At 36.1% G+C, this 26,668-nt stretch overlaps 1 protein-coding gene across 10 annotated transcripts in view; it reads right to left on the bottom strand.

Annotated features, from left to right (window-relative positions):
• Window positions 1–26,668, bottom strand: part of LOC129360298 (glutamate receptor 2) — a 43,322-nt gene that overhangs the window by 7,070 nt on the left and 9,584 nt on the right. For all 10 annotated transcript variants that reach the window (XR_008606013.1, XM_055030423.1, XM_055030425.1 and 7 more), the window contains exons 3-12: window positions 16,921–17,160; window positions 9,861–10,057; window positions 8,672–8,725; window positions 8,382–8,540; window positions 6,970–7,137; window positions 4,987–5,091; window positions 4,484–4,588; window positions 3,899–4,105; window positions 3,303–3,670; window positions 1,187–1,385 (exon numbers count right to left, since the gene is read on the bottom strand). Coding sequence is in view for 9 of the 10 variants with exons in the window: in XM_055030423.1 (XP_054886398.1) it covers window positions 1,187–1,385; window positions 3,303–3,670; window positions 3,899–4,105; window positions 4,484–4,588; window positions 4,987–5,091; window positions 6,970–7,137; window positions 8,382–8,540; window positions 8,672–8,725; window positions 9,861–10,057; window positions 16,921–17,160 (1,802 nt within the window). In the remaining variant the exon portion in view is untranslated. The remainder of the gene's footprint in view (window positions 1–1,186; window positions 1,386–3,302; window positions 3,671–3,898; window positions 4,106–4,483; window positions 4,589–4,986; window positions 5,092–6,969; window positions 7,138–8,381; window positions 8,541–8,671; window positions 8,726–9,860; window positions 10,058–16,920; window positions 17,161–26,668) is intronic.

Consider the following 26,668-nt stretch of genomic DNA (forward strand, 5'->3'; position numbering starts at 1 on the left):
CATCAGAGAATTTTTTCCTAAAACCCTGATTATGAAAACTACTATGAAAAGTGAGTGAGTGTGTTATTTTAGCTTAGTGGTGGTTTTCACCTTGAAACTATCTTAAATGTGACCTTTCAGTGAAAACTGCAGCTTTAGATGTTGTTCTGGTTTCATTTCTGAACGATTGGTAGTTCACCTATGCAGTTCTGAATTAATTATGTTTGGCCAGACACTTCTGGGAAGGTTAACCACTGTTCTATGTTTTCTTCAATTGTGGATACTGACTTTCATAACAGTTGGCTGAAGTTCCAAAGCCTTAAAAATTGCTTTGTTATCTTTCAAGACTCATAGATTATAATGTCTCTAATGAAGACACATATAGGGTGGAAACGTTAGTCTCCAGAAGGTTTGCACAGCAAAGCTGAAAAAGTATCAGAGCTCTGGCCTTCTATGCCTTTGCAAGTTTGACATCATTCAGTCATGCAGCAACTAATTCAGCTACTTTTTCTGGAAAGATGTGCAGACTGCTTGAACTTGATAGATTTTCATGACTTTGTTTCTCATCTATTATTGACTTTTTTATATAGAGGAATAATGTATGATGCACATGGGTTGCCATTAGAAAGGGCAAGTCTGTTACAGAGGGAGGACACACTGCTAAAAACCAATTATGGTGTCACAGAGTACAGAGAACTTTGATTTCTTTACATTGTTGCACAATGTAAAGAAATCTACTGACATACAACAGCTTTTTTCCCCTTTTATTTAAAATTATACATGAATACTTCATATCTTCATAAAAGGTCTTGATTTTGAAGTCTGGAATTAAAGACATCGTGGTACGGCAAGTGAAACTGGTCAAAAAAGTGTGATTAATCGGTTAATCTGGGATTTTACCTGGAGGTAGTTACTTTTTAATGAATGGAAATGTTTTTTTTTTTGGTTGTCCATTTTCCTTCAGAAATGTTATTAAACTCATTTAAAAGTTGCCTTTTGCATTCACTTAGCTCATCATTAATAACATTTCAGTAAGACAAAAGAGCAAAACCATTAGAAATCTGTAAGAGGGGCAGTACGTATTCAATGCACTGAATGAACACACATTTGAGGTGTTTACTGCCTTAACAGACTCAAATAACAGGAAACAGCTAAAAGTAGTGGTTTCCACGGCAACAGACGAAGGAAAAAGCTGAGAATCTCCTACCCTAAAAAACTCCTTAGTGGAGCCAGAGTCCAGAGTTCCATATGCTATCTCCGTCTGTTTGGCCAGATCCTCCGCACTTTCAATGGGAGAAACCATTCTCTCCACAGTCAGAAAGGCAGCCAGGTTAGCCGTGTAGGAGGAGATGATGATTAGAGTGAAGAACCACCAGACGCCGCCAACAATTCGCCCAGACAGGGATCTACGGCGGGAAAGGAAACAAAAATAAACAAAAGGATTTATCCTCTAACAATCACTATCAACAAGATCTTCTGCTTCAATTTATTGACATTACGCTACTTGACCTTCAAACAACTGCCAAGCTTTTTAAAAAATATTTTCTGATCATTAACAAGTCATGTAAAAAATTTGCATTTCCACTCTAAAGTTTAAGCAAGACAAGATAAAAAATGTCTGTCTCTCTTGCAAATGTGGCACTTGTGAGAAATAAAAAATGACCAAAGTTCAAAAGTTTAAGCAGTTGAACTACATGTTCTAATTTGGCAACACAATTGTTGGGAAACATGCAACATTGATCTGGAGTGGTGTTGACACCTTTCACATCATCAGTGTGTGATGTAAAGGGTATGTCAACCCATCGGCTGATTCATCTCTGGAGCTCGAAACTCACTGCTCAGCACTACTCTCACAGGCTTTCAATTCATCTATGTTCAAATTCATTCTGAACTATTTACAGTAAAAGCAGTAAATGAGACTATTTCTTTAGAAACATCAACTTTGTTACACAAACTCTACACTTATTGTAAATATTCCCCTGAACTGGGGAGTGAGCAGAAATGCCTCTTGAATATGTTTGTTTTTCTTCAGCTGCTAGGTTAGAAATTATGGCACACGATAAGAGCTTTTACCCACAGAGTTCTCAGACATAGCAGATATAAAAGACCATTTATTTGTAAAATATGTGAGTCATTACTTTGGCTGCTAAGACACAGAAGTAATGCATTTGCTAATGCCGCTAAGTTTACATTTTAATTGCATCGGGAAAAGAACAAATTTGTGCTGTCACTATGTAGTGTCTATGCACATAAACTATCACAAACTGGACCAAGCTATGCAAGGTGTCATATATTTAATCTGAAAACCAATCGGAACCATTGGGTTGCCAATGTTCTTTGAAAGATTTTGAAAATCCACTTCTCCATGTGAATGGGTCAGTAATTTTATTGTTTTTTATTGCAAAATATGAAATACTTGCATAACAATTTTGATTTGGTATGGAAATTTTGCTGTAAAGATGATTATAAGAAAGAAAAATTGGTTCCAGTCACAAAAAGCCTAAAAATAAAGACTTCCATGCATTGTCCTTATGAGCAAAAACTGTTTTAAAAATCCAGTTGGTAACCTCCAGGTGGCATATCTGATCTGCAATGCAACAAACTACAGGCTGAAAAGCCAAGCAGATGACCAACTAATAAACTAGCTAATTTTAGAAAATTAAACTTATCTCATCCAAAAAACGGAATGTATTCTGTGCAGTAAATACATAAAACTATAAATTCATTTAGTGTTCATTCTATTTATGTATTTGTTTGTTTTTTTGTTTAGCAGATGTAAGAAAATAGTAAAGATTTGATAAAGGCATTGGTAAAGTTTTAGTCTTTGGGCTTTACTTAAAAGCCTTAAACTCTGAGAAAGCACTAAAATAATTAAACCATTGTTGAGGATCTGCCAACATAAGCATATTGTTAGGGCACAGCATATTGAGTCCAAAGGAGCTCTAGCTCAATTGTATCAATACTGATAGAAATGTATTTTAACCGAATCAAAAGTTGGCATGAAATGTAGAGGTCTTTTCTTGTAGATAATTACCAAACTAAATTATTATAATTGTTTTTCAGCTGGACATAGTAAAGTGCCAACATTAATAAGATGTTGGAGATTTCTTACATAACTCCTTCAATCACATTACATACTCACTGCAAAATGTGTAATGTTTTGCAGTAAAACGTTAAAATTAGTCGAAGCAGAAAGAAGAAAAGACTTACGAGAAAAAACAAAAAACAATGAGAAAAAGTTTGAAAGCAAATGCAAATGTATAATTTAATTCCAGTTCATTCTTGTGTTCAGCAATTAGCAGACAGATTATTTGTTAACCTACCTGGGAGAGATGTCACATCCTTGTCTCATGAAGGCTCCAAGTGAGAACCACAGGCTGTTAAATATGCCAAACTCGTTAGTCGACTCATTGGTCTGGATCTGGCCGTCTTCGTACTCCTCAGTGTGCCACTCATAGGGGCTGAAGCGGCTGACAAGAAACAGCACCACGCTGACGCCGATGTAAGCAAAAACGATGCACATCCAGATCTCATAGGCCAGAGGGTCCAAGAAAGAAAACACTCCAGGTTTGGATTTCTGAGGCTTCTTGATCATGATGGAGATTCCCAGAGACATAAAAGGCTTAGAAAAGTCAATCACTTCCTCTCGCACCAATGTTATGGTCAAAGGCGCCACTGCGATATCTGCTTTCTGTCAAGAAGAATAAAGCAGCAAAAAGACTCATCTTCAGTGAAGGTTATTATGAAGCTGAAACCTTTTTGAAATCTTGCTGAAAACCACTAACTTTTAAAAACACACACCATCAAATATTATTTGAATATAACCATTTTCATAGGGATCAGGTGAAGTAGTAAAATGTGGGTTACAAGGTATTTACTAACACTTATTAAAGCCATGCAGTCAGGATGTTTAACTTACACCATACACCAACTCTCCAACCATTCCATTCCAGATTTTGGTTTCTGCGTCTCTGGCTCCGTACTTTCCATCACCCACGATTCTCAGCTCATACTTGAAGCCACAGTGTTTGGCTATTTCAGCAGCCAGATCAACACAGTAACCCTCATAGCGCTCATTGTCCACAAACTGGTCGGCGTTCTTTTTCAGCATAACATACGGAGCTTCCTGAAGGAGGAGAACGAGGCTTAATTACAATGAGGGAAATGATTTCAAACATAAAGTATTTGTCCCAGGTTTACTGTTCATCAGCTGGCCTCCAAATTAAATACTCCTCTGTTGCATCAGTTATAAATGCATCGTGAAACATTTGTCAAAGTCTATGTGTTGTCTAATTGTTGTGATACTTTCTGTCAGTTGTCTTTACATTTTTCAAATTTCTTTCCTAATTTGTGTTCTTTGTTAATTTATGGTCACTTTCATTGTTTGTTGGTGTCAGTCATTTAGTGCTGTTGTACAAGTACTTTTGCACTGAAAAAGAAAATGTAAACGGATAATGGCGAAAAAAAAAAAAGTTTATAAAAATGAAATAATCTTAAAAATTACCAAAATGGTGGTGACAACAACTGTTTTGTTTCCCCCGATTGTGTCGTTGCTAGAGATATCTTTTTTGGTCACAACCATTTTGTTGTTTTCATTCCAGAATCCAATCTACAGGGAGAAAAAAGCAGAAAGTTTATGAGCTACCTTGACATTGCAGATTTAAAGAAAAGTACACGACATAGAATCACAATACCGATAATCACAGAAGTTTCAGCAAAAAAGATTTTTGTTTTATTGATCTTTTTCATGAAATAGGAATAGAAATATTTGATTTTTTGCTACATCATACACAAAATATTAACAATATTAAGAGTAAAAAAATGGACACAAAAATTTGACATTTCATAAGATATACTTTTGTTTAGCTTTATGCATTCATTGCATGCATAGTCGATTAGTACACCATACAACAAAATACAAAGACAGAAAAATAAACACAAAACACAAGCAATAAATAGAAGCAGTTCTTGTTTGAATCTTGCTATGAGGACATTGTAGACACTTACCTTCACAGGACCATTATCTGTTAATTCCATCACACCCACTGTGTAATTGAGTCTCTTGCCATGTTGATCAAATTGGATGTTTCCAGAAAGGCCGTCCACATTCACCTGGCAGACACAAAGTTAAACCTTTATGTTTGTTTACACTGGTCAACTTTAGCTGCTTTTAAATATGAATCCAAACTTCAAAATGATCTTTAAATGTCCATGTTAAAGATTGGAAAGACTTTCATTTGAGCTAGCCAGTCCAGAGTTACTGTTCATGATGGTTAGGTGGAGCAATTTATGAAAAGACATAATGAGTCTATTTAACATCCCAAACAGATGGTGATATTTGTCATTTCTGTCTTTTTTGCTTGATAACCTTTCAAAAAGCTGATTTTTATCATTTTTTAATCCAAGAAAACTCAGAAATATTTCTCAATTGACCTTGCAAATGTTTTTATTTTGATGCAAAAAGGAAAACTCAAACCTTTCTTTGATACAGCAGAGCATTTGGAGATATGCTAGCACTATACATGAACAGTTGTGTAGACCTTTCTAAAGTAAATATGCTGAATTTATATGTCGCTGCTTATTTGCAGCACAGAAAAGTTTTGGAAAGTACATAAGTAGTCACAACAAGCCTTCAGTTGTTGTATCTAGGAGAAAGACATCGTTTATCATCTATAGAAATCTAACATGGGATTATTGGGAACAACAGTTCTGTCGATGGACACCTTCAGGAAGGTGCCATGGCTAACCGGAAATGTTGGGCCAGGTGTTGCTTCTCTGAAGAGAAAAAAAGGCTGACAAATTTAAATACCTGATCAATAATGAGTAAGAGAAATATGATTTTAAAAATATACTATAAAGATGTCAATAACATTAAAAGGAGTTTGGAAAATAATAGTGGAAAGAGTACATCACAATTAGGAAAGATTTAAGTTCAGAAATATGCCTTTAGAGCTCATATCCCCTTGTAGACAGTAAATGGAGCTTCAGATGACTTTTGTTCCTCGTGTTATTTGATTAATCTGTTTTCTTTTGAATCTGCACAGAGTTTGGCATGTTATTGGTGCCGCAAAATGGAAAACATGTCAGAGAAAAGAAGACATATTGGCACTAATTTATCTATCAAACCTATTCTGGATCATTTTTTCATCATTCTCAGTAAACACATGAATAATGCAAGCTAAGAACCTCAGTCTTTGATCAATCTCTCTGTCTTTGGAATAATTTCAGCTTTTTGGGAGCATTTTCTAAGGGAGAGCTCCTGTTACCACAGCAACAGGTCCTCACCAGTCTAACTAGTTGTGAATGCATTTTGGCATCACAGAGCATGAAATGAATAATACTACGCCTCTTGTTGGGATTCTCTCTCTGTCATGCTCTGCCCATTCGGAAATGGACAGAGTATTTAGAAAAGACACTTGTGATGGTAGATTGGTTCCTGCATGTGTCAGTGTGTGGTCACTGCTGGATGTATTCACACTAATCAACTGATTAATTTAAGAGTTGGTGTACGTAACTGACACATTGAAATGTAACGGATTCATCACCAAGATAAATATGGAAATGCTGAGAAAAAAGTACTTCTCCCCCTTACAACTGTGTATTCACACCAGCCACGCTTAATCAAACTCGGTCTGATTTATTTGATTAGAAAGTCCAGATTATTTGTGGAGGTGTACATGTGCAACTCTGCTGTGAATTTAAAAAAGCAAATTTTGGGTTCACCTAAAAACTAAAATTTGCTGTTTTTTTGTTTTGTACACAAACTTCTTATGAAGGTCTTAGTTTGTGTATATGTGTAAGGAAGGTAGGACTCTCTCCAGATTCTAAAGTTCTACACATTTTGTAAATACATTAAAATAAACAAATGATTTGCAAATGTAAATCATTAATTTAGAAAATAATCCAAAGCGTCCAAAATGATTAGTGTCATTTCCGAATACATTTTAATTTTATTCAAGTTATGACAGGAACCTGTAGGAAGACAGTTACCTGTTTCAGCGCTCGCTCAATTTCCACTCCCTGAGCCCAAGGCACAGCAGGATTAGCCAGACAGTCCCCTGTGTTGGCCCTCCTTGTGAAGTCAACGCGCTGTTTGTGAAGGTATCTGAAGGCTTCTGTCATCACCTGGACAGCGTCGTAGGTCAGCGCTGATGTATACTGAAACGGAAAAAATAGGACATGATGATAGAGTTCTTTACAAAATGTTTAGACAAACACTAAACTAACAGACACCCACAACGTCAAAGTAAAACTGATTCTAGTTTTAAGCTACATCTCCTAGTTTTAAGCTACATCTCCTTTCCAGGGCCAGAGACCCTGGAAAGGTCAGCAGTCCGTCACAGGACAACTCAGAGATTCAGCCTTGCAGACTCTCACTCCTACAAGTAATTTAGAGAAAACAATTGATCTTTGTCATTTGGCAAAGGCTCAATTGTAGGAGAAAGCTGGAAAACCAAGAAAGAAGCCATGCATGCAGTGCAACTGAGTCACCACGCAGAACATTGATATATTAATACAATAAAATTGGTTTCTGTGCTGGAATGATTTGGTTTGCAACAAAGCATACAGACTAAAATAGAATGTGATTTTAACAATAACCACTTCTCCATTGTCAAGGTTAACGGTTCTACTGCAGCTCGGAGTGTCTCTATTAGGGTCATCAGTGACGTAGTTACTATTACATGGAAAATTTATGAGAAAATACAAATACGGGAGCATGTCATAAAATACGTCAGTTTCCCGGCCAAAACGGGAGACTTGACAGGAAAGCAGGACAGCCTGGGGCAGAACTGGCTGAAGTAGTGGAGAAATGACAAATGATAAAACTTAAGTTTGCAGTTTTGTTCCCTGCATTATCATTTATGTGTAAACTAGATTATTTCACTCCATTTAACTATTGAATTTTGCTCTACAACATATAGATCCCACATTTTGAATTCCAAAGTCAACTTGTTTTCCCTGACAGAAAAATTGGACAGTTTCGTTTTGGAACTGATACATTAACACAGGATGGTGATTATGAAATACTTAAACCAAAAGAAATATTTTCTTCCCAAGGTTTCATCATCCCCAAACCCAACGCTGCTCTATCTCACCATTTTTCCAAAACGTGTTATTGTCATAATTTGAAAAAAGTTATTATTTTTTTTCATAATATGAGCCTTTATAATTCCCTTTAGCTGGCAGATTATCTTGGCTTTCCTGAGTGCCAACATTTACTAGGTTCTGTTATGTTATTTTATTATTGAATAATTTTGCATCATTATTTATTTGTTCCATTTGTAGGGAACACTTTTCAAAGGTAAAAAAAAAAAATAAGAATGTTTGTTAACAAATACATTTCAATAGAATCCTGTAAAATGAAATCAGATAAAATAAAACAGTCAAATGCTTAAGCTGACCCGTATTTTGCTGTCTGCTCCTGGATATTCCTTCTCCTCCAGTGCTTCCCATCGTTGGTTAAACTTTGAGACCAAAGGTTCTTCGAAATCAACAATCTGGAAGCCTGACACATTAGCTCCACCATACTGAATTTTGGAAAGGTCTCCGTCAACAAAACCCTGAAAGTAGAATGGAAATCATTTATTCTGGGATTGTTGTCTAAATGTAGGGAAACAAATTGATTTAAAAAACTATGCGGTAATATAAAGGAGGAACATTATACGAAATGGATAAACATGTTTAAACTCACCAGATTAGCAATGATGTAGTGATAGCCTTTAATATGTTGGCCAATTTTGATGACCTATGGGGTCATAAACATATATATTACATGGAAGAATTCAGCACATCATATTATTACAGTGACTATGACTTTATATGGGATAATTTGAGAGAATGTGTTGTGACTAAACACAGTAAATACAACATTTATTTTTTAAATAATGGAACTATTATTCTTGTTTTAAATGGCTAATTGTCATTCACAAAAAACAAATGTAAATCATGTCATATATAAAACACTACATACCTACAGTAAAGAAAAACAAATATTTCTAAACACTGATGTACACTGGGTAAAATACGTATTGAACCATCACCATTTTTAATTGTAAAAATATTTCTAAAGGTTTAATTGACAATAAGTTTTCACCAGGTGTTGTTATAACCAAACTAATCTATACATAGAAAGAAGTCAAAACAAGTAGGTTCAGAAATTAAGGTGTCTAATAATGGAAAATAACAAAAGGGAAAATTATTGAACACAGGCGAGAAATAAAATATTCAGTGATTAATGAATGAAGGAAATCTGCAACTTAGAGACTACAAAATAACGTCTAAAATAAATACAATTTTTGCCTGAACAGATTCTCTTAAGAGGCGACTGGCTGCAGACACTTGAGCCAGTGATTTGCTAAAAAGATGTTTCCAACCACTAATGTTAATCAAAACCTTTCTATAATGAGTACGAATTTAAATAAAAACACCTTGTTCATCTTCATTTGTATCATCTTTAATTGAAGTTTTGTTTACAGACTAAACATGCAATCAGTATAATTATTCTGGTTCAAATTTAAATCAGTGGAAGGTTCTAGTTCATCAGGAATTGTTTTTCTGAATGGGTTTATTATTACTGAATGTAATTTCTGGTCTAATGGGTAATTTTGCTATAATTGAGTTGTTATTGTTCCTTGCTTTAAAGTTTTTTTCTGTACTTGTTTTAATTATTGCATCCATTTCCACATTACTGAAATATTTCAATTAAATTGAAGGTCGAAATTCACTTAAACAGCAAGCAACAAAGAACCATCATGCTAAAGTTTCTGTAGTGGACTCATAAATAAGAATCACTACACAATTCATGATTATACCACACGCTGTTCAAACCTATTGCACACACTTGTCTGTCCACAGAGCACATTTAGAAAACTGCACAGCACCTGCTCCATGATGTCTTTCACTTTGTCCTGCTCGCAGTCCAGGATCACCCTCCTCTCTTTCTTGCTCTCCAGATCTTGGAAGAGTGAGCGGTAAGCTTCGTCCTTCTTCTCATCTTTGAGGTTTCCCACATTGATGGCTGTCACATGCCACTCCTTTATTGCTGCGATGTCCAGAACAACCTGCAGAGTTGTCAGACCTGGAGAAAGAATTAGCAGAAGATTATTTAATAAATTTCAGGCTGTGACGGAAACATTAAACAATTGTCTAAAGGTAATGTATTATTTTCCAAAAAGCTCTAACCTGACAAAAAAGTGCATGATTTTTTACCTGAAAGTATAACCGACCCCAAATCAACTTTTTTCAGGTGAACTGTCTAAATTGACTTGAAAGAGATCTACCGTTACATGTTTGTACAAATGTTAACATTTTTGTGTAAATTTGTTTAGTTCTGTGATATTTTGCCTAAAGCCGTCTCAGTGCTGCCCTGCCGGGGTTGAACGGTGGCCACTGCGGTTGGATTCTACAGCACCACGTTCGGTTATCATTTGGGTCCACATCACCCAAATGCGGCAGCTGAAAGAGAAAACATCTGACTGCAGCTGAATTCTGAGGATTTTAATTTCCCTCCTATCCACCACATGTGTAGCACCAGAATAAAGTGGCTTTTTAGGGCAACTGCCAAAATAAAGTAGAGACAGATATACAAACACCATCACCTCATGGTTCATGGAATGAACTCAGAAATAATGCTGATCAGAACCAACGCAGTAACCTGAATGCTTCAGTGTTCTGCATTACAGTATTTGTCACAAGTTCACTTGCACACAATGGCAAATATATATGGAGAGAGACTTGGTTCATCACTTCTAAAACCCCTATGGGATTCAATCTTCTGCAGTCAGACACATTTCTACTCAAGTCTTACCCCTCTCTGGATAAATGACTGTAATTATTCACAGTATGAACTCAAATTTGAAGTGGAGATTTTGCAATGGTTCCTTTTTGTTTTGTTTTTTTATGGATGTGTTATGTGTTGATGTCTGAGTTCAGCATTTGAAGTGCAGCATCTCTTTCACACCGTAGCGACTCTTCTGGAACTTTTCTTTGCTTCTTGTACATTTTATCACAGAGAATCAGATAATAAACTTTATGCATCATTAACTACAACTATCAACAAGACGTTCTCAAAAAATATACAGTGACTCTTTGTATCTTCATGTGAAATATAACATTAAGATTTTCATAAAAAAATAAATACTGAATAAAATGGCTGTTGATGTTTTACAGTCGCTTCCTAACTTATGTAAATGGCTCTGTATGATGAGTCACAGTTGCTCTGCCATGTACCTGAAAAACATGTGGGAGGAAAATGGCTGCAGCAAACAATGCACTCAACTCCATCAGTACTGCTGATGTCTGATAAGCCAGTATGTTTTTTCTTTATTTGCTTTGAAATGAGTTGCTTTAACAGTTTATTTGACTGTGTAATGCATGCCAAATGAATCCCAGAGGATCAACTCATTCCCTGTGATTTCACCTCAGAGACTTCTTAAGAAAGGAAACCACTTCATTTCTGATCCGCGTAATCATTTCACAAGAAAAGAGAAATTTTGTTAATGTAACATAAAAAAGATAACTGTTTAGAGACATATACATAATCAAAATAATAAAAAAAACTTAATTTCAGTATACATTCACTGAACAGAATTCATAAACATATATTCCTATCAACAACTAGTTTCCTTGGTAAATCTTTGCTGGTATTGACTGTTGGCCAACAGGGAGCAGTTAGAGAGTGGTTTGATGAAGGGCTTGGCCGTTTCACTCCAACTCACCATGGTGAGGTGAAATACAGATGTAATCAATTTCATCCGATACAGCCATAAAAGCGTGGCATTGGTGAAGAAAACTGAGGCTTGCAGTTTTATCTGAGAGGGCGGTACATCATGGTTACCGTGGGGTCATCATGGTGTAGTTAAATTTGGCAGTTTTATTAAAGCTTAAAAATGTGGTAATTACAGTTCAGAATGACTTACAGAAACAATAATAAAAACAAGATATTAGCAAAGGTTTAACACCACATTAAACCTGGATTGTAATTTTAGATAAATGTTGTGAGCGTGACTGAGAGAGGCGAAGTACATCCTGGTCAGCTCCCCATTCCTTCACAGAGCATCAAAAACATTATTTATAGAAAAACTGAAACGTCTTTGTTGCAATTTCTCATGCAATGCCGTACAGTATTTTGCAAAAATGAAATATTTGAGTTACTTGTATAAAAATACCTCAAATACAAACATCACTTCTTTATAACTCCAAATATTTAAAATTTTAATTCTTCGATTTCATGAATGAAACTCTTTGTAACTCAAAGAAATGTCTGAAGACACTCCAGCCAGTTTCATAAAAACACTTAAAGCCATTAGTTGGTCAGCTTCAAACTATTGCTGTGTGATTTTTGAAAGGACTGACGTGTCAGAGAGGGTTACAGTCAACCCTCTACTGTAACATCTCCATGTGTAAAGTCGAGCAACATGGCAGGAGCCTCCCACCACATCAGAATATATTTCAGTTTAAAACATTCAGATGTCAGACAGGAAACTTAGCAAACCTTCTCCAAACAAACATGGCTGACTGGGAAGAAGCAACATTTCAATATATTGTTAGATTTGTCTTTGGAGATCACCAAACATCAAGCCAAGACAATCCAGTATGTTGGATATTTTCTATTTCAACGCCCGTCCAGACAGACCAGATCACTGAAATCATCTGACAATATATCGCGCATCGAGACACCCTTAAGATTATCAGAAAGGAAAATCTGGCACAAAAAGTTTGCCATACAAACTAGGTATTATTTAATATTGAAAAATCAAGACTGTTAAAATATTTTACTAAATATTCCATTGCAATGTTAATATTTAGAGAAATAACATAATCCATACCCAAATTAGCTGTTGATGTATTGATAAAAACTCTCAAACAACCAAATACCATTTTAATAAAGCCATGTGTTTTCCTATATCAAAAAGTAAAGTAATAGACACGCATATGGATAGTAACATCTTGTGCATGTCTTTTGCTCTCCCAGTTTCTGCACAGCAGAACTGTTTAATGAGCTGGGAACAAGAACAAACTGCAACTTCACTCACTAGCAGTAAAAACCATCAATTTGTTAAGAGAACATTCCAGCAAAGAAACTGAATTATGAATTTATCCCACTCTTACTTTGTCACACCTGTTTACTGGAATGCTTTTGCAGATGGCGTTACCTCCATATATGGTTATTTGAGAGTCAAAGAAATTTAGAAAAAAAAAAACCCTGAAGCAAAAATGATTTAGTTCATCCATTAGTTGGGAAGTGCAAATCAAATTCATCATGACCTTTAGTAACTCCAATGCCTCCTCACTGTTTTCTTGAGAAACACCCACACGCAGACACGCTCACTTCATTTACCAGCCGGCTCGGCCACATACAATCTCCCTCTGTCGCTCTCTCTCCTCCTCTCTCGCTACACTTTGGTTGCCATGGGAATGAGAGGATCACACTGACCTAATTAGACAGCCATGCACTGATGAAATATGCACAACAGGCTCCTTAGTGCTTCCTTGGACATACAGTAGGGAGATCAGGTCATTGCTAGCATCAGCTTGAGAAGATCTAAAACTGCTTGTTCCTCTGATTTTAGAGCACAGCTGTCTGTGATCCTCTGTTAAGTGGAAGGTAGGCAGCCAGGGAAGACACTCAATGAGAACAGAGGAGGAAAAGTACCAGAGAGACTAGACAACAAGCACAGGTTAGGAAACAAAAGGGCTTTACTATGTTCAATAAAAGGAACTCAAAGACTCTAAGGCGATACGTCTCAGTGGGAGAATTTAAGTGATGTAAATGATAAAGATTGTAAGCTGATCCCTCCTAATCTGTCTGCAGCTCAGTGAGCTCCATTCAGTCTCCACATGTAGCAATACAACTTGTGAGAACTGATTTTCCTAAACTTACCTTAAGCTACTGATGAGGGAATTCAGGAAGCAGGACCATCGCCTGCATTTCTGTTGATGTTTTGCTGAATCCGTTGTTTTATTTGTACAAAGGATTCACAAAGCAGTTTGAACTAATAACAAGAAGATGGGAGCAATTAGTGTCATTTTTTTGTACGAGGCCATAGTTCTACCCTCCTCTACAGAGCTGATAAAACATTTTCTTTTTAATTGTAATAATCCACTCAGGATTTTTAGGCAATTATTATTATTATTATTATTGCATGACATCGACTTTGCTTTGTAAGCAAACATTAAAACTTATAGAGTTGTATCAGGAAAAGAGAGACGTGCGCATAATTACAAACAATTGATTTTCGTTATGAGAAGCTGTGGCTGCCGATGTGTCAGCTCTGGTATAACCGAGACGGCGATTCACTACTATCTTGGCTTCACACAACTGAAATGTTATGCTTTATTCCAGATTCACTCTCCAATTAATCATTTCACAACAAAGAATGGAATTTAATAAAAGAACCCTTTAGATAATAATGATAATAGCGTTAAATTCAATATAAAAATCTCCGTCTACAGTTACTAACATAAAGGAGAAATCCATATCAACGAATGAATATTCCCATCACCAACTGGTTTCTGTGTTAAATCATTGGTGATATTGATCACAGGTCGTTAGAGAACAGTTATGAAGCCATTAAATGTGGACTGAGTGTTGCTTGAAGTGCTTTTCAGAACAGATCTTTCTTTATGTCACATTTCTGAATTGGAAGCATTTGCACATGCAGCAAAGGCATGTGAAGCCTGCAGCAACGGATATACAACGGCTTTGTTTGGTATTTACGGCCAAACAAATCCACCTTTATTTATTTAGTAGGATTTTGTAAGATATGCATTTTGCATATTGTGAGATACGCATTTTTTCAAAAACAATCCTGAAACATTTTCCTAACAAACTAAAAATAACCACTTTCATCTCTGTAATAAGAAGCACAAAACCTGGGAAAACCAAAAAAGAAAAGTGCAAAGAAACTAAAACTCAATGTTCTCCACAAGAACAGAACATAAATTAAGTCTTTATTCAATGTTTCTTATCACAGTAGCACTGTCAAAAAATGACACTATGTATGCAAATGAGTTTCGCTTTTTATTACAGGCTAGTCGGTCTTTACTAGAGAAGAATGTATTTTTCTGCAGAAGAATTAGGAGATGGCAGCAGAAAATGAGTTGCATGACGCAGTAAAGTGAGATAACTTACTAGAGCAATTTTTCTGTCATCTTTATTACAGGTTATTATGTGCAGCTTTCTTACCCATTCACTTTTTGTATTCTCTTGTCTTCTTTGTATTATGTCTTATTTCTAGTGGGTTTAAAAAAGATTCAGTCGTTTCAGCCTACAAAAGCCTCCTCTGTCTGATAAACCTTTCAAAGAGTGTTCAAAGAAATCCAATCTTACTTTCAGATTTTGACACAATCAGTGTGAAATAAAAATCAACCTCTGATGAAAAGGATCAAAGAATAGTGCCAGATTTGATCTATATATCAAATAACTCTGGATGTTAGTTTGAAGGGAAATTTCTTTTCATCTACTTTAGATATTCAATCTATGATCTTATTCAGGTCAGTAACCTCAGGTACACCTGCTTCTGACGGAAGTAGTTTGATTCATAAATATAGATTTATTTTGTGTGAATATTGAGTATATAACTGTTTTAATCTACCACCTTATGTAAATGCAAGCTGTTGGAATATAATTCACACCAGACTGTCAGCAACAATCCAAGTAAAACACATACAAACACAAAGTAGTACACAAATTAATTTGAAGGTATAAAAGATGTGTAAAAATGTCTAGAAAGCCAAGAAATCAGCTGACATCAGGCAGTAGTTTGAAAGAATCAATGCTGCTAAGTGCAAATCAATATCAGCTGGTTTAATATTAATAATCCACAAAAAGGTTTACAATGAAAAGTTAAGAAAAAACAACAACTTTCAAATATGATTTTAAAAAGCATGCTAATGATTAAGGTTACTAATGATTTTCTAAACACCTAAATGTGTGAATGCCACTGAAAACTAAAATGAAGATAATTTCACCAAAACAAAGCCAAGAGCCTCTCAAATGATTTTCTTACAGAAAAAAGAATAATCAAAGGATTCGAAAGAATAATCAAAAGACTTGTCCAAGACACACACAGATCTTCAGAGAGCACTGAACATAGCATGTTCAGTTATTCCTGTGACATCAATAATGGTACTCAAGTCATTAATACACATAATAAACAGGTTGGACCCATTACTGAGCCTTGTAGGACACCACAGGTAATATTCAAGTATGCTGAGTTGGACTGAGTAAACAGATGCTTCACATCCAGAGGGATAAGAACTCAAACATATTTCCAGTGAGGTGAGAGAACGGACCAGAGAGAGGACAAACAAAGAGGAATATTATGCAAATAAATCCACCTTTATTTATTAAGTAAGATTTTCTGGTTTGCAGGCTTTTTGCTCAGTCTGCTTCATGAATCTTATGAAGCTGTACAAAGTAAAGCAAACAGCAGTCTCCAAACAATTGTAATGTAGGAGGGAGATTGCATTTTTTTTTTTCATTTTATTTTACCATGAAAACAGGCTTTTGTGGTGAAAGAGCATGTTCACTTTATATACAGAGGAGATGTAAACAAATGCCACCGTTTGGAGCAGGTATGGAAATAAAGAGCTGCAGGTCATTTTATCTCCACTGTGTGGTATCAAGTCTCTGGCTGCACCTCTTCACCCACGTTACATAAAAACACCCTAAAACACATGACCTGCTGTAGCTGATTACACTTGACAAGCTGATTATCAGGATCCAACATGCCCTTTAGCTTCACCCTTACAGTGTTTGTTGGATTCTTAAGTGTTTTCTTCAGCAGCTGAATTGTTGCATATAATCATTGCAGCAAATTCCAGTCACTGAACTGGGATTTGCTTGAACCAATTGTTTTTGCTTCAAGCCTTGAACCAAAAACAATTCTGAAATAAATCCCTCAAGTTGTTCTTTAAGAGTTTTTGTTTGAGACTTACCTCGATCGCTGTCATACAGATAGGCGAACTTGTCCCACTTGTAGTACTCGATCAGGCTGAGGAGGGGCCCCTTGATATCAGGCCGCATCTGGATGACGAACTGCTGGTTTCCGTCCAGAGGGAAGCTGGGCGTTATGAAGGACACATGTAGCGTGCCACAAAACGACGTGATGGTGTTGACAGACTTCTTATCATAAAATCCAAAGATGGCGTAGACACCTCTTGAGAACTGTGAACAAACTGAAAAAAGCAAAATCACGTTAAGACATCATTTTTTTGTGAATTTTTAAGCAAACTGATCAATTTAATTCCTGCTGTAACTCAAAGTGATTTACATGGATACTTTTTAACCTTTTTTGTTTCACAAAACCAAAATCATCTGACTCAAGATTTCTTTTAACAGTAATCTAGTTAATTCTAACCTTTTCACCACTAAATGTGCAAAGTAATTGTGCCAAAGTCTGTTAAATATAGTCTTTAGCACATCTCTGAAGACAAAGAAACTGTGCTCTCTTTTTTGTAAGGACTTTTAATGCACCAACCCAATATTTATTCTGTCTTGCTTTATCATGTCATTGTTACCAGACTGTCATTCTGGTGACCTACCAAAATCAACTCGGGGATAAAAGCCACAGTACAACGTTTCTGGCCACTGGTATTTATCATGCAAAGACAATAAATATCTCATGTAAACTCATGTCAAGAATAAACTGCTCTTCTGAGTAATCCAGAGACTGCTGTTTCTTCAACACTGCACTCTGCTCAGTAAATTGGTATGCTGCCTGTAAATGTATATTGATCAAATCTGGAATAAGTTAGTGTTATTGATGTAGACATGTGTCTTGCTGGGTAATCAATCTAATGAGCAATTTCCTCTAACAATGGTCCAGAGAAGTTTTCAAATTTCTTGTCAAGAGTGAATTTTTTAAGAAACTGGAAGTCATCTCTTAGTTCAGGTAAAGCAATAATGAGCTGTGGTAAACAGACTGAGATTCTTCCAGAGTTAAAAGCAGGTATAGAAAATAGATGGATGTCTCCTGGCATTATTGTAAAGTATTTTTCTCAGATTGTCTTTAGTCAAGCAGTTCTATTCTTACCTTTTGGGCTGAATGTAGTAGCAGCTGATTAAATTTTATTTCTGGTTTTTAAGGTGACAATCCTGCAGTAAGATCTAACTTTGTTCAAGCTCAACTGATTTGGTTGAGTTTACTCCAAACTAAAACAAAAATGTTTTACTAGTTACTAGAATGTGCTAAAAGATGGTGTTGCCATGCCGTTGCTGTCCATCGATATTACCAGAACTTTCTCTGATGATACTTTTGCTGGTTTGCTTCCTGGCTTTGCCCAGGATTAAAACTCTCTAAGCTCATGCTTAGAGACTGGATATCCCCACGACTATGCTGTAGCTTATGCCAGAACAAACTCTGACAACATTTCATTTTATTGACCAAATATCGTATTTCACATTCATAATCAATGTGTGCATGCAGCAAGGGTTCTGGTGGTCTTTCTAGGTCTGACTGAGTCTGAAGCAAAATGTCAAAGACTTCTATGTATGATTTGTCAATGACAAATTCAAAAACTTTTAATTAAAGAAGAAAAGCTAAGCACAAACAGCAAATCATGAAAATAGTGAAGACTGCAGAATGCCATTAAGCTTCTGTTACATCTGACAGAAGCTTGTAAGACAATGATGACATTAATGCATTAATTTTCTTTTCACTGAAACTCAATATTCATTCTTAGAAATCTCACTCCAAACAGAGAACAAATAAGAGAGTGGCTAACTCTCTGTTTCTCCTGCTGAAGAGGTCACCCTAATTAGGCACAAAGAGAAAACTGCTGAAAAAAGACCATTCTTTCACTCTCCTGGGTCTGTTAATTGCAACAAAGAGGCTGTTTTTCAGTCTCTACTTTAAAGATTAAAACAATCCAACTGTTTAGGGAAAATGTGGAAAGAAGATAAATTAATTTGTAATCCCCCAAAAATACAAATGCAGTATTGCAGTTTATTTAATTTTTTCATGCATTTTTTTTTAAAGCAAGCCTGGAATTATGTAAATTCACATAAAATATCAAATATGTTTCATATTTATTTTATGTTTTTAAAATCTATCTCCCGGTGTCATCTAAAACAAAGCAAATAGCTGCAACAAAATAACCACTTTATGTATGCAATGAAGTACGATTATATGCTGCTGACCAAATTCAGTGGCACCCCTAGTAAAGAGTACTAAGATCTTTATAAGGTCAAACATTTATCTTCTTTTTATTTTTGATTGCAATACATTAAATTTTTGCTGAAGAACGACAGCAAAAAGTGAAATTCTGGGGTCAAAAGGTCAACAATAGCAGTCATTAGATGAGACCTTTACATTAGACCAATACTTGACAAAAGCTTTTTCTGTCCTCCTGTCGAATGAGAAGTGTGCTACAGTCTACTGGGACTTGGACTAGGACAGTGTTACTGTGCATCAGCATGGAATAAAATTCTGGAGAAGTTAACCAGTAAAAGTGAAATAACTGGATATATCAAGTAATTTAATGATTAGTGATTACTAAAAAGATAATGATCTTTTTGTAAGACAATGATGACATTAATGCATTAATTTTCTTGCCAGCCACAAAGTATACATTTTTTTCCATGGCCTTCCAATCCTAACCCAAGTATTGTAGAGAAGTTGTAGAATGAAGTCCAAGAGATTGCATAAACCAGAATGTTCACAGACCTTTTTGTCTGTCCTACAAGTCAAAAACTATACATGAAAACGATAGGATTATTCTGAAATACTACCTTCAGAATAGTGTTGCTACAATAAAAACTACAATAAAAACTTAAATTATTTTAATAACTTATTTATGCATCTTTATGAGGAGTGTCAACAACTAGGGCTGGAAATCTTTGAGAGTTTGACATCTTTGTGATCAAGCCAAAATCTATATGCTGACCCTGAGTCGATGCAGAGCTACAGTGAACAAATAAAGCCACGTTTTATTTGTTTGCCTTGATTTGTCTGAATATTTGTCTGACCACCTAATCATTGGGTCATTTATTTTATTAAACTATAGTGGGGTCAGCAATAAACCCAAAGTCTATGGTCATCACAAAGATGTAATGAACTCATTACACTGAGCTTTCTAAATCTGTTGCAGCAGTGACTCCTGCACCGAGTATCACCACCCAAGGAGAGGGTGTACCCTGCTAAATATATTTAGCTGTCCCAATTAGATGACCTCATTTTCACCATTATTGCTCCGCTGCTTTTCCACTGTTTACATGGGGGCTCCATTACTGATCAAAGATTAAACCTGCACCAATTAGCGGTTAATAAAACCAGCTTGTGTTAAATATCAGCAAGAATGAAAGACACTTAACTGCAAAGTCAGCTGATATTTGCTCCCGGCTGACATCCCAAACTTTATATGAGAGAATGAACAACTGCTCAGTGCCAAACTAGATGTAGAGCTTTAAACTTTTGCTGCGTGTTTTCATTATTTTTTGGAAAACAAACATTTACACTTGTCTTTCTACTGAAATACAAGGCAAAAGATGTGGTTCAAGTATCATATTTTTGTTTATTTTTATGGAATGCCTAGCTAATACAGAAGGAAATCGGAAGCCCAGTACATCAGTAAAACAATGAATCAGTGTGCAACACAAACTTGCATTCACACTCTCCACATGTCTCTGTGGTGATGATCATCAGCAGTCCAGTCACAGCTAGCAGAACGTGACTGTTACATATCTCATCCTCCCCAGCAGCAGCGTTCTCACCAAGAGGAAACGCCTCGAGACTTTGGGGCGTTTTATGTAAAACTGATCTGTCACTAGTCGGTGCGGCAGCTTAAAGCCACCAGCCTTTCTGTCATGCTATAGCCTGAGCAGATTTGTCACAACTATAATTGTTGAACAAGCAAATTTTAACCTTGAAAATCTAAAGGAAAGGATTGCTTCAAAAACAAAGTTGAGCAGTCCTGCCACCTCAATGTAAAAGCTGGATTTCATGAGTGAGTAAAAACTTTTTTTTTTTTTTTTAATATTTTAACCAGATTTTTTTCAGCAATGCAATTGTTCATGTAGTTTTTTTTTGTTTTTTTTTTTGCAGTATTAAAGCTGCTTGGTCAAGATCAGATTTCTTGGTCATTCAGAGTCACTGGCCTCTAAGTAGGACATGAAAGTTTTTCCTCAGCTGGGAGATCGAAGTCAATGAAAGTAAAGATGGAGCTTAAATATGGGACAAAATAAAGGAAGAAAACTGGGGGCTCGAGTTCATCTTCCCTAAACATGAAGCTAGAGTCACAGTGAGATAGTTTAGAAACAAAAAATACTTAAAACATTTGATCCCAGTCATCTAGTTCAAAAGTAAAGCCGAGGAAATGTGTGTAAACTTCTGATTAGCAAATTGATCACTTCCATATTTCTTCTTTCATTGTTGTGGTAATTAGCAAATAGAAATTATGTTTGTAGTTCTAACAGACCTGAATCAAGAGAAAGTTGGTCTGATTAGCTTCATTAAGAAAAAAAGGTCCATGTGTTTTTTTTGTTTATGTAAACTTTCACTTTTAACTGCATATGCAGTTTATATGATTTATCGACTGCGTTTTGTCTCAAGCTAACTCTGCAGCATGATGTGGTCTCGTTCTGTCTGGGGACTGCTGCAAACGTCTATTTTAGTAACGTTCTTTCTGCACACTGAGGAAACTGTTCACCTGTGTCACATAACTGCATATGTTGAGGCTTGGAAATGTCACTTTTTCTGAAAACTAGAATGAGCGGACTGCATTTTAACTTGTTTCTGTTATCGTTATTGATTTCCTTTTTGCACCTTTAAATGTCACAGTCGAAAGTACTTCTTGAATGTGGACCAACGGCATTTTTTTTTAACTATGTAGACTAATGCCATGATTATGAAATGCAGGCATTTATGTCTGAAGCACATGCAGCAAAGCATTGGAGCAACAGCCCGGTCATGCATCTGAATGGCTGACTGGACTGTGAAAGGTTTTTTTTTGTGCACCCTTGAGCAGTTCTTCCGGCTGTTCGTTTACAGCGGCCCAGTTTTTATCACCTTCTGAGCTTCACTTCTCTCATTTCTCATTCCACTTTCCTCCGAGTCTTTCTCTCCTCTCTTCCCCCCTCTGGTTTTATTCACTGACCTGTATCCAGGAGGCTTCTCTATAGTGGAGGATTTAAATGCTACCAAAACAGAGTTTGCTGAATGCACATGCATTCAAAACCTCAGTATTAACATTTTAGATTCAGCTTCAATCTTCTAAATGTGATTTTTGTGTTTAAACTTTTCCATAAGGTATGCCTTCACAAGGATTTAGATGAACCTGGAAGCTGAGCCTCAGAAAAGCTACTTGCTCATTGATGGAAGAAAAATTAACTTTCAGAGCAGAAACTCCCAACCATCATGAAACAAATTCAGATTTTTTTTTAAATAATAAAACTTCTAATGTTAGGTTGAATCTATATAAGAGACAACATGGAGTTTGTATTCTCTTTTTTTTTACTTTTACTTTTAGAGCCCTGAGTGGTCAGGTAGGTCCCTGCTTAATATCTCTGACCTTCCAGAGTGCTGCACCTTTTCTCACAGTTTGAGGTCTTCCAGTCGAAGGCTGTTAAAGCTTCTGCAAACACATTTCACCACCGGGGAGGTCAGAGCTGTGGCCTGGCAAGAAACAAGGAGGCAAAAATAACTTGCCTTCATGTTGCTGCTGTCTTGATCATTTTAGGAAGTTGAAGATTACTTTATTCAAAAAAATATACAAATTTATTTGCAAAATACCTTTGGTGTGATTTTAAACAATGTAAACAAACAAACAAAAAAAAACAAAAGAAAACAAAACAAAAAAAAAAACAGACAGTATATTCTCAGTATAATGGCAACATATTGTTTTTGGACCAGTCCAATCATTTAACATCATCATTACTTTATTGATACTAATTTTAAGAAAAATTAAACTATCTTTAAATTACTGGATATATGAACAGGGTGAGTATATAATAAACTGGAATATTGGTGAATAATTGTATTAATATTTATTTCTCCGATTGTAATTTTTGGGGAGTAAAATTTGAAGTCTTGATGTGCTCAACTGTAAAGCATTTTTACCAGTGAGGTTTAATCCTTAAAGCCACTGAAACAATTAAGATTGGATAAAACAAGGACAGATTTAAACTAAATTGCAGAAAGTAATACACCAAATACATATTTGGATTTCTTATGGTAGCTATTTCAGATGACTTGTGTTTTTCTGGATAATCTAGTTTCCTCTCTTGGTACAAAAGCATGAATGTGGGTTTATTTAATGGACTTGACCCTGAGAGTAGTTGTGTGCATGGTTGATATTGGTTTTATGCTTCGTCTTAGCTGAGAAATGTCCCTGCAACCTGAAAACATCATTTCAAATTCCAAACAAGTTCACTAAAACTAGAAGTTCTCTATTCACTGCAAATGATATAGTTTATATTTTTCATCCATTTTAAGCTCAAGCAGTTGAATCAGCTATTCTTAATGACAGTCTTGCATGACTTGATCAGTCTTTCAGAAGAATAAAAACATCAAACATTTCTTTGTGAAAAGCATTCTTGGATTCTCAGATGCTGCACCTTAGTAAGGATATCTGAAAGACTACAACAAACAAATGCTCTGTGCTCTGCTGGCGAACCAATCTGTCCCACTAAGCTCATTGCAGATTTCTTTGACCAGATTGATCCTGCAAAACAAGCCCATTCATCACATACGGCAGCTTTGTTCCCATTTCATCTTCTTCCTGTTATAAAGCATATCATGTATCCACTGACCTTTAGTGGAAATACCAGCGCAGACTTTGGATCTGCTGTTCTGTGTTCTAATGATCTTGGAAACTGGCAGAAACAAAATGAGGGCCATCGATGGAGACACAGCTTTAATCAGGACCTGAAGGAACGGCTTCCACAGCAACCAGCTACGCAGTGTTTGTTGAAGATAAGCAGGAACAAGCTCACAGGAAAGCAAATAGACATAAAAACATGTGATTGTGCGTCTGCTATCACTAACTCCAGCAATAACAAAAGCTTCTTACTGATTTCTTATCCATTTTCAATTTCTATTTAGCAGTTTTAGTAAACAAGACAATGAAATTAATATTCATTTCTTGGCCACTTCTTTACGTACACCTTGTGTATTCACCTAATCTCTTGGACCTTCTTTTTGTGAAAAGGTCAACAAATTTTGCTGCACATTTATCACCTGTATATCAATATTGATATTGATGTGCATTCCATACCTGGTCTTCTATCTTGAGATATATTAACTATGGAGGCAGGAGTTTGTGAGCTATTCAAGGAACCAATTTATTTTAAATTCACTAGTATCTGACTCGAAAGCCTTCAAAGAGATGTCCAATTAGCTGCTTGAGTGCTTTATCCAAGAAGATCTGGGCATTCTTGCATGTAATCTAAAAATTTCCATTTAAAACAATGTATTACCTCATGTTATTTTGTGGTAATACCATAACTGAGTCTAATGGCAGAGACAGAGACATCATATTTGCACATTTATGAAATTGAAATGAGATGCAAATAATTTTCATTTTGCAGTGAAAAGTTTACCGAGTGAAATAGTGGAGCTCCGGAGAATTGCCTCATTTTTTTATCTAGTGCTCCCCTGAGCTGCTTAGAGAACACTCCTGACATCGTGTCTTTTCCAGAGCCTACACACTTTGAAACAGTGCCAGCACCGCGTCCCACTCGCAGAAGAAGATTTATACAACATTCCATCGTCAAGCGGAAGCCAGCTTAAGTTGTGACCTTCTGGAGGCCTCAGCTTTCAGCAGCAAAGAGAGCATTAAAAAGTAAAAGTGGGGCTGCAGCTGCAGTTCTTTCATGGCATTTGATGTCTTCCTCACTTTGGGAGACTTTTATGTAAATTTGACTGCTTTTGACCGAATAAAACACAGATCACTGCTTCACGGTGCAGTCAGAACACAAAGGGGAACCTGGAATGGTGAGAAGACACTTAAACATTACTAATATTGGTAAAAAAAAAAAAAAAAAAGATGCATCATGGTTATGTAAATTCTGTCAGTCATGATTTATTATGGGTATAATTATTATGGCATGGATTCCCCTAAGAGATTTAAAGATACCAGTTTGCCAGATATAAAATATTTATGGATTTCTGATTCCAGGTTAACCTGTGACCCTGAATAGGGATAGTAAATAGATGAACGTATTCCAGATCATTTTTTAATCACGTCTATGTATTCAAGAAAATGAAAGTTGAAGAAGCTCGCAATAGCATTTGAAAATGAGCTGCACAAACTGATTGCTGCAGCTTTAATGTCCAAATGCTGCAGAATGACTCTACCTTATCATGTGAAAGTATCAGCTGATCGAGAGTAAAACTGAGATCTATCTAGAATGATTCCTAATAATGTGTGAATAGATCAATAATCATTATTCAAAAAGAAAAACAAATGCAGTTAGCAATAAATCTGTTTACTCTTGAACAGAACTATTATCATAGGCGTCATTATAACATTAATAAAATTGCATTGTTTATGAATTTTAATAGTGGACTTGCTTAACCTGGAAAGAGGCTTAGTTTGTTCTTCATCTGCCTATAAGAGAAAAAAGTAATTTTTTGTCCCTTTGCATCAATTTTATTGTTCAAAACATAGTTTAACATATATCCTAAAATTAACAAGTGAACTGTTAAATTAAGTTAAGTATTTTAAAGTTAAAAACAAATGTGGAAATGTCATTTTTTAAGAGACAAAAATTTGGGATAAGGATCTGATTATATTTTGTTCATCTGATATGAGTTAATGCATCTGACAAGCCAACTTTTCTCGCTGTACTTCCTGCTGTTCTGTCACTGCGGGGCGACTGGAGCTGCCAACAGATGTGGGAGACATGTACTTTTTGCTGCTGAAAAGACTATACCTGTCAAATTAAACTACCTTAAAGCTATATTATCTAGACTCAGGCTCTATCTGTAACCACTGACTATCTTTGACCCACTCTCATTAACTTCCACTAAGTTAAAATGGGAGCTGACAGCCAGCAGGAGTCTGAAGCTGTCGCTTGCCTGCTGTAACTTGTCACTCTCTGCAGCCCTACCAGCTCAGTGTGTATTGGGCTGAATATTTCCATCCTGTTTGTGTGAAGTAAGCATCTGTTTCTTTCTCCCAGTCCAATACACAGCGATTCCTCCTGCCAGGGGACATGGGTGCTGACCTGGCTATTGTTGACGCAGCTGTTGGCGGAAACCATATCTCTCTTTGCCTTGTCATGTTTCTGTTTTATTTGCTTTCTTATCAGCCTCTAATTGTCAATGTCATTGTGGATTTAATGATTTTATCCTTGCCATATTACATTCCTGCATGCTGCTAGTTCCAGCTTCTGGTTTTTATTCTGTATTTTTCTTTAGGGGTTTGATCTTCCCATGGCGCCACAGATTTCTTGTTTAGCAACCAATTTATTTACTTGAAATCAGTTTTTGCATTCCAGCTTGATGCTTCTGGCTCCATAAAAGGAGCTGCAGCTCCCAGAGGCTGTAAGCCAACATATAAAGAAATCACCTACATACAGAAGAAAAATCAGCAAATGGAAAAGTCACTGATCGAATATTATCTATGAACACTATGTGCCCAGGTTTGATGGCCATAACTGCCAAAAGTGGTTCAGCATTGTATTTGTGAAATGAAAACGTGTCGTACTGCCTCCACATGAGCACGTCTTGGTCTTTTATCGCAC

The sequence above is a fragment of the Poeciliopsis prolifica genome, unplaced genomic scaffold, assembly GCF_027474105.1.
Source record: "Poeciliopsis prolifica strain line A6 unplaced genomic scaffold, Auburn_PproV2 SCAFFOLD006, whole genome shotgun sequence".
NCBI classification, from domain to species: Eukaryota; Metazoa; Chordata; class Actinopteri; order Cyprinodontiformes; family Poeciliidae; genus Poeciliopsis; species Poeciliopsis prolifica.